Genomic DNA, 9,604 nt, shown 5'->3' with positions numbered 1-9,604 from the left:
CTGGATATTTCTTCCCTTTAAATGCAGATTTTTTTTCCTCCTGGTAAAAGAAAAACACTTCCAAAATGTGGATGAAACTGTAAATGATCTACAGCACCAACTACCTTTACCTCTTATCTCTGCTAAATTCAATAAATCAAAATGTGATTTGTAGCAAATATAGAGGACATTGAACAGGAATTAAGATGTAGATTACAATCTTCTACTGATGTACTAACTCAGGAATGTAGGTCAATCCTTTTATATTGTTATTGTGGGTTCTGATTTTATTAATGTATGCTTTGACCATGGAAAAATGGATTTTAACCTTCTGTTGTTAGCCATATTTTATTATTTAAAATATAGAGCAATCATTTAAAAATTTTTATAAAACAGGACATAAATGTTTAGAAAAGCAATCTCAGTAGCAGGTCTCATAGAGAAATACATCTAATAATTTGCTTCAATGGAAATCATTGCTGCTTCTTCAGAGCAATAACAGCATAACATCTGGGAGATTTCACAGGATCAAATAACTTCACAAGAGCAGACCACGCAATATCTTCCTGCAAATTGATAAGTGATTTAGATATACAACCATTTGTTAAAGAAAAATATGAGATGAGTCAGATTATGTATTGTAATATAAAAAATTCATAAAAACAAACTATATCACAGAAAATTCTTATTCTTTGTTAAACAAAATTAACATTCACAATTACACCTTCAAGAAAATTTATGCTGAGGAAACAAGGATGTATATAGAGAGCGAATTACGAGTTTACTGTTTGCTATGGTTGTGAAAAACTAGAAGTGGCCAATCACAAATGGATATTAGTTAAATAAATTATTTTATGATGACATATTATTCACTTTCTATAGTGCATTTAATATGGTGGAAAATTCTGAATAAAATATATAAAATGAATTAGATGTAAAACTGCATTTATAATTTGATTCTAATTTAAATCAAAGTATAAATAATGTGCACACATAACTATATACATACATAATACATATATATTTGAGAGATTCCATAGAAAGTATACTAAAAATATAATAATTGAAGCTATTAAATAAAAGGTAGTATTATGACTACACTTAATTTCATTATATACCCTGTATTTTAAATTTTCTAACATAAATGTGCATTATTTTATAAGATATTAATTGAAATATTAAAAATAACATATAATTTCTATTATTTCATTACAATCTATCAATCTTTGTGCATACCGTTTTGCTTACCTCTTGTACATAGGTCAATGGAGATTGCTTTGAGAAGAGATGTGAGAATCTAGTAAAATAGGTACTGATTTTATGACCCACTAACTTAGGAACTAAAGCTTTCCAGTGATTTGAAGTTAGCTGGCAGCTTAGAAAAGTATATCATTGTTTACATATTTAAAAATTGCCTTTCTCCATAAAAATACAAATTAGAACAAAGCAAACATTTAAAAATATCCATTTATTCCAATTAGAATTTGTTGAAAAGAAGAAAGTAAAGCTCCCTGTATGACAAAATAAAATTGTTAAAGAGTTTATAGTGGAAATATTTGGTGAGTCCATGAATGGGTTTAATTTAAACAGTTCATCAAGCTTTATTTTACCCATAGCTCAGAGTAGAATCTGCAAAAAATATTTTCCTTAAAGACAACCCCAAAGACAATATTTTTGTCATTCAACATATATAAATAAGATTGTGAAAAAAAAACCAGAAGGAATCTTCCTTGATCAGAAGTTTCTATTCTGTGGAATCCATATGGCCAACACTCCAAAAGTGAATTAAAAGACAAATTCTTACAAAATGAAATGTATATACAATATCTTTTATGTCTGGCCTTTATTAATTTCAGCTATACAATATTTCATATATAGTGGTTTATGTTCACTGCCTATGTATAGTAATTACCATACAATTAAAAGAATGTAAACTTTATTATAGCAGCTTTGCTGAAAACATCTGTTGTACATATGTGTATATGTTTAAAAAGAGATGGAATGAATATTTAAACTATGAAAATATAATGAGAAAAATTTTCTTACTAGTTTTATGTGAAAGAATCTTATCCTACATATAAGTGGATCTATATTACTGTATTGAGTAAAATATTTATTATGTATTTTAAAATAACATAATTTACCTGCTCTTTCAGGTAACAAAGTCGATCCAGAAGAATCAAAGTCTCTATACAAGGAGCCAGAACAACTTTCAACTAAAATAAAAATTAGATAGATAGGTTGGAGGTACTTAAAAAGAAAAAGACTAGCTTATTTCCTTAACACTTATGTTTAAGAAAAGGTATCTACAGAAGTTTATATAGACTCAATCTCCAGTATCCATGTATATCTTCAGAAAATGAATATTTCAGAGATCAAAAGGTTTTCTTTAATAATAGAAAAAGAATGTCCTTTAGGTGACTGTGAGGTAGACTCCAAGCAATCAGATGTGATAGAAAGCTTTTAAAGGGGTACTAAGAACGAAATTCATTAAAAGGAATGCTTGTAAAATAACTGCATTGGGACCAATATGTGTTCAAAGGACTCTGAAACTTTTTGTACATTTATAATACTTTTTTAAGAGAAATCTACCATGTGTTCTCTTTATTACATTACTGATACCTAATATAATCCTGAAATAGGAAATGATCCCAAATAGTTTTTCTACAGTAAGAGAAAAACAACATAGATTGCTTGGCCCATAATAAAATTTAATAGGACCCTATTCAAGTTTAGCAACATATCCAATTTAATATGCTTAACTCTGAGATTTACCATATTAAAAGCTTCCAGCTCATTCATTCGAGGCTTATACTTCTCATAGTAGTTCATTATAATTTTTTCTGGCAGCTTCAAGATAAAAAAACAACAAATTTAACAATAGTTCAAAAATAGTTTTCCTTGTCAAACATACCCTAAAGTAAAATAAACATGACGTCAATTTAAAACAGCTTTAGGTGTCTGAAGAGCTCTCTCTAAGGATATTCATGAAGCAAGTCAAGGTAACTCTAAATTACTTAAAACTTTTATACCGATACAGGGTATACAGCACATCATAGTTAAAACCACCAGTAACATCCTATTAATATTGTTTAATGTCAACAACTAAAAAGGAAGTATTTACTTTCATTTTTTATTATGCTTAGGGAAAATAGGAGGAGCTCAAACATTTTTTTATTAAAATTAAATTTTACAACACTGTATCTAAAACAAGACATCTTTGAGCAAAATTCAAAGGCAACAGAAACACAATAGCATATGTCCATGCTTAAGGTAGTTTCTTTTAACATTCAATCAACAAATCCATTAAAGAGTATTACTTTTCATTTTTGTTTTTTTTTTTTTCCTAAAACAAATACCTACAGTATGTTGAACTCCTGTATTTAGCAGGCCTCTCTAGTTCAATTGTGTTTATGCTCCTCTAGGTGAGCTTTATGTTACAGGGTCAATTGTATTTATTTCTAAACTTGCTATGCCAGTTACATTATTGCCATAACATACAGGTTGAATATACCTAATCCAAAACCTGAAATGCCCCCAAACTGAAACTTTTTGAGTGCCAACATGACATTCAAAGGAAATGCTCATTGGAGCATTTCAGATTTTGGATTTTTCAGATTAGGGATACTCAACTTGTAAGTATATAAGGTAAATATTTTTTAAAAATCTGAAATTTGAAACACTCTGGTCCCATGCATTTTAGATAAGGAATACTCAATCTATCATATAAATAAGTATTACATAACAAATGAAATATGAAAGCAACAGGAAAAATTGATTCTATAAATTGAATGCCTTTGTGAAAGGTCTGATAAAGGAGAGTTACCTAAAGAAATTGCTGTCAATTAGATGTAGTCAGAATAAATGAGAGGCTGGATAAAATGAGTAAAAATCTGAAAGGACTTGTACTCAGATTTATTTGCAAATGTTTAAATGAATTTATTATTTTTTTCAAAGTCTCTATTGTTTTTATTATTGCACTAAATTTCTTTTGAATTTAAAAAAGTACAAAGGGTAGTGGAAAGCAAAGCTTTGTCTCATTCAATTTCTTGTAAAGCCTTCCAGAAAAACTCTCCCCTCTCGTACGGAACCCATGCGGATTACACACTCCCCATCCTTTTTAAAAGTTTGCCGTTTTTTTTGAATCAAATGAGTTCCTGCTGGAGAAAACTTCTGCAGAAGAATATATTGGACTAAATCCAGGCCTGAACTTCAAGGCAGCAAAAACTCTCATCTCACAAAATTGTGTGTGTTCAATTATAGCCTTTAGTTCTCTCCTCTACCATCCGAAGAGCAGCAGTTGTAAGATAACCCAGAACTCATAACCTTTCCTATTTTGCTTCCTAAAAACAGGTTTCTTCAGTGTGATTTCTTGGGTGCTCCATTTTCTTTTTTTTTTTCTTTTGTGTCAAATTGGGAAGCACCATGCTGGTCATCAGTTGTGTTTGTTTCAAACTAGGGACTGTTGATTTTGTTCCTCAGGATACACTTTAGATAACTATGTTCTGTTGATTTTGTCTGAGATCTGTAACTGTGGGCATTTCCTCTTGGTATCTTTCTGAATCCCTCTTTTATCTTCATTATACTTTGTAATATATATAGTTTAAGATGTGATATTGTCAAAGAGAGTTTTGTTTCTCTTTCTCATTCTATTTGTTGCTTTTGAGTGTATTCCGGAGAAAAAAGGTGAGAACACCATTTTACTCTAATATTAAAATAAAAGTTTGTTGTTTTGAGAGATCCAAAACTGGATATTATAGGCTATGCATTATAAGTATGTTTGAGGCAAAAAAGCCAAGGGATAACTCCAAAGAGTAAAACCATATGCAAATCTGTACGAAGAAAAAAAAAAAAAAAAACCAAACCAAAACAAAAATGGCCTGTTCTTACAAGAGCATAAGAAGTGTACAGTTGGCCTTCTATAACTGCCGGCTCTGTACCAACAAACTCTATCATCTGCAGATCAGAAATATCCAGAAAAACAAAATAACAAATGAAGTGACATCAGCAAGAAGACTGACTACATATGCCTGATGCTAGTCCCCCCATACAAGAAAGAGACAACGTAATGAATACACAGATGAGATTTGATTGGAATGTTGAAGGGAGAGCATTTGAGCACAGCATGGAAGTGGATGGAGATGCATCTGTGGTGATTAGAAGTCCAGGAGAGCAGCTTGGAGACACCTAGCCTCTGTAGCTCTATCTTTTCTGACTGGATGAGAATCTGCCCCAAATCGGCAGAAACTTCCTGTTACAGGGAAAAGGTAAGCAGAAGAACGCTACCAGCCCCCATTGCTACCACAAACACCTACCATCCTTTCTACAAGAGAATCTCATAGTCTTCATAAGTGGTGAGCCCAGTTTGGGGAGCTTCCAGGAATCCACACAGCGTGCACTCCCCACTCCCACCTAGCCTTGTACATCAAGTTTTCTACAGCACAGAGCCATCTTAAGACCAGAGTAACATCAGGAGTGCACCCTGCTCTGTAGGTCACTAACACTGTATCTCTACACCACTGGGGCTCTATCTTCATTTCCAAGCCCAAATGGATGGCTGACTGCCACAACCTAAGCTGCATGGAGCCTGGGTCCAGGACTGGCTGTCACTCTGGTCCTATAGTAGAGAAACCAACTAACTTCCAGACACAAAAACAGTTTGACAATCCTGTCTAGTGTACACCTTCCCTTGAAATGGCCAAACTGCTGCGTGCCCTCTTCTGAGCGGGACAGTCCATGAAGCCTCCAAGAAACTGACATGCTCTGGGGCCAGGTGAAGTACTACACACCTGCATCCAAGGATGTACAAACAGACCTGTGGTGCCCCACACCCTGAGCCACTCAAAGGCCCAATGCACTCAATCATAGACTTAGAAAGAGCCCTGCAGGCTACCTCTGGAGGGCAATCACCCAGGCTGGCTGAGCAGCTGTTGGCCCATGACACAGGCCTGAGAAATAGCTCTGGGGACCTTCCCAGTATACAAGCCTCCAACCCAGCCAAGTGGCTGTGTATGTACATCCCAGTCTTGAGAAGCAGCGCCCCTCCCAGAACAGCTCTGGATGACATGCCCCAGGTCAGCTCAACAGCCTTGCACCCCTATCCCAGGCATTGAGAAACAGCACTGTGGGCAGCTCTTGGTGGTCACACCCCCAGGTGGCCAAGGAACTGTGTGTATATGTTCCCAGCCAGCGTAACTCCCCATAACCCCAATGCCAGCTCCAAGCTGGCTAATCCATTATATGCAGGCATACACTTCCAACCTGAGAAATGGCACAGTGAGGACACCCTTAGCAAAGCTGCACCACCACTGTCCACAAACTCTCTCAGCCTGGGCCACTGAAACACTCACAAATGCCACTAGCATGGACTGCATCAGAAGAAACTATGTGGATACTACACTACTGCATCCACCTAGGACCACAGCCAATGCACCCCACCCAACTAATATCCCAAATCCCATTCATATGAACAAGCCTATCTTTATGAAACCTACTCCATAAAATTGGATGGTGTGACTTTTCCACCAATTACACCGAAACCAATGCAGGGACACCTCAAACATGAAAAAGCAAGGAAACATAACACCTCCAAAGCAACACAATAATTCTCTAGTAGTGCAACCCAACTATAAGGAAAGATAAAAAAATGCCAGAGAAATAATTTTAAAAAAATCTTAAGAAAACTTAGTACAGATTAACAAATCAATGAAATCAGAAATGAGAAATTAAATAGATATAAAAAAGAACGAAATAGAAATTCTACAGCTGAAGAATTCAAGGAACAAAATAAAAAATACAATTGAAAGCTTCAATAACAGACTAGACCAAGCAGATTTTTTTTTTCAAAATGAAAAAAACAAAAAATGTTAGTGATGAGTGCACATACAAATAAACCTAGATAACCGCTAAGAGTTCCTCACACTTTCATGTACTTACAAAATTATTTAATCTTTATAGACATAAGTGAACATTTGGTTCTGCTACTTCTTAAAGATGTGAAAAAATTTTTAAGTTTAAATATACAGTCTTAATTACACCAATGTCCCAATGTGCCAAGACAGATTGTAGGTAATGGAATCTCAACTGCTTCTCAAAGAATCAAAAACAAAAAACAAAACTCAATGCAATCTACAAGATTAATGTATGTTCAGGAAAAATCCATATTAAGTAGATTCCACCCTTTTCTCCCTTCTCATCTATTCTCTATCTCAGTTATTGACAACTTTTTATAGTATAAGAAGACAGCAAAATTTCTCATCAACTTTTTGAAAAATAAACTATTGAAAAAAGAGATACCCAAGAGCCTTGTGAATATAACACCATTAAAATTATTTACTGAGCACTAATGCTGGGTCTGCTATTACTATGAAATTTTCTGAGAAAACACTTTGCATTTGCATAGTATTTTAAAATAAATTCTCCAAACTGCTTCAGAATCTGTAGTGTATTTTTTCAAGTAACAGTTTACTGGAGTTATCATCATATGACACAGCTGGTATGGAAACGATTACACTAACAGATAAAAAAGATTTAGACATAAAGAATGATGTGCCCTAATGTCATACGGTGTTACTGCTAAGAGTTAGGATCAGAACTCACACCCTATTCTTAATTCTGTTTACTATCCTAAGTCCCTATATATTCTGTTTCACAGAATGCTACTAGTCACTGTGCTCATGTGCTCATGTGTTCATGCAAGTTTTGGTAATGCTTGCTAAACAAGGCAAACTATATTCCCAGAGCCTTTATCATGCATAATAACTCTCCAGGAAGAGTATGGAGAATAGGGCAGGTGCCATAAACTCAAAGCCCTACAGGTACAAGGCAGGTAACAAAAGTGAGGAGGCAGGGAAGATGAGGACTCGGAGGCTAGAGAATGTGGCCCCATCTAGTGGGGCCCTGACCACACAGGAATGCAGTCTAATCTACCCATGTCTTTTCAGAGAACCTACAAATCTGAGCTTTAATTTCAAATTCCCAGGTTTACGTATGTTGCATCAAATTTAAAAAAACAAACACTATAGTATGAAAAAAAAATATTTAGGCCAGATCAGGCTGGTCTCATTTAGAAAATCTGAAATACCATGAATCACAATTTTACTTCCCATAGGACCTTCATTCAAAGGATCTATTACTTTCTTAGGCCTCTGCAGAATAGTGTTGAAAATGTCGCCTTTGAAAGCGAGCATCCTGTCCTCCTAGACCATTATGGTTGGAGCACCTCTAAACACCAAGCGTGAATTGTTCAGGGTTTACTCAAATTGAAATAGAAAGTAATACTCAACGTTAACTGTTCATGTAGAAATGGTTCTCTTCTGAAAAGTGTAGCCTTTGCAAATCTGTATTTCTAAACAATTATACTGGTAACTGAAGATATGTTTACAATAAGCCTCACAATTGTATTGTAAAAAATAACACTGTAATTGACTAGATATGAAAAAGATCCTTCAACTTTCTCAAACAATTTTAAATATATAAGTGATTTGAAGGCATTTACAAGTTTAGAATTTGGGTTGAAACTAGTGACAGTTTCAAACACTACAATACTTGCAATGTAACTTTTCTAAGGCAGAAAGGCTTTTTTCCTATTCTTTCCTCTTTTCCCTTTCACTTCTGCCCTGCCTTGTAAAAATTAGTTCTGAGAACCTGATGGTTATTTACCATAGTGCCTAGCATTGTGGCAGAAATGCACTAGAAACAGCATAAAAGGGTTTAATCACATGGCAAATGATTTTCTCCTCCTAGTGTCTGCTTGGTCCACATTCACTTCTTTTGACTGGTAAAACACTCAGCTTCTTTTGACTGGCAAAATAGCTACCCTGATCCTGGGATCAAGTACCAAAAGCATCATATTTCCAGAGCCATGAGAAACAGATATACCTGTTACAGTCAAATTAGACTCACTCCTATTTTATTTCCATGGATGAAATAAAAGCCTGAGTTCATTGGGCACCCTTGGGGGAAAACAAGAAATGTAACATTTGGAGTTATAATATAGAAATAAGAAATAACCACAAATTTCTTCCAAATGAAGTTTCAAATCAGATTTGATTTTTTAGTCCTATTTCTTTTTTCTGGACAGCTTTGGTAGCCAAGATAGAAGTTCATTTCCTATGTTGTCAGTGATTATTATTCTCTTTGATGGACACAGGATTTATGGAGTCTAAAGAGAACATACAATTCTAAAGTGTTCATGTTTGAGAGGGAACTCTGCAATGATCAGAAAGATTGAGTCCGTTTTAGTATAAAAAATGAGAACTATATTAACAATGAAGCTGACTCTATAGAATTCAGAGCTAGAGACTCACTCTACTCAATATTGCTGACATGTTGAACTGCTAGATAAAACTAAAACAGAAAAATAATCCTGGAGTTTAAAATATGTCTGACACGGTAGTATCTGGTCACCGTCTTCTGCAGTCATGGGCATAAAACCTCAAAGAGCACCACTTTATTCCAGTTAGGGTCCTTTGTAGGGACATGGATGAACCTGGAAACCATCATTCTCAGCAAACTGACAGGAGAGCAGAAGATCAAACACCGCATGTTCTCACTCATAGGCGGGTGTTGAACAATGAGAACACGTGGACACAGGGAGGGGAGCACTACACACTGGGGTCAGTTG

The 9,604-nt window shown here is 34.8% G+C and overlaps 1 protein-coding gene across 2 annotated transcripts in view; it reads right to left on the bottom strand.

The window, feature by feature from the left end:
* Nucleotides 1-243: 243 nt before the first annotated feature.
* METTL25 (methyltransferase like 25) overlaps nt 244-9,604 on the bottom strand; it is a 123,778-nt gene continuing 114,417 nt past the window's right edge. Inside the window, exons 10-12 of one of the 2 annotated variants that reach the window (XM_017543506.2) lie at nt 2,755-2,829; nt 2,124-2,195; nt 244-545 (exon numbers count right to left, since the gene is read on the bottom strand). In XM_017543506.2, the coding sequence (XP_017398995.1) occupies nt 453-545; nt 2,124-2,195; nt 2,755-2,829 (240 nt within the window). In that variant the 3' untranslated portion in view covers nt 244-452. Of the gene's footprint in view, nt 546-2,123; nt 2,196-2,754; nt 2,830-9,604 lie in introns of those variants that run through there. The other variant, XR_005202619.1, reaches the window with a different exon arrangement.

This window comes from Cebus imitator, unplaced genomic scaffold (assembly GCF_001604975.1).
Source record: "Cebus imitator isolate Cc_AM_T3 unplaced genomic scaffold, Cebus_imitator-1.0 Scaffold156, whole genome shotgun sequence".
NCBI lineage: Eukaryota > Metazoa > Chordata > Mammalia > Primates > Cebidae > Cebus > Cebus imitator.
This window is presented reverse-complemented; position numbering and strand designations above follow the sequence as displayed.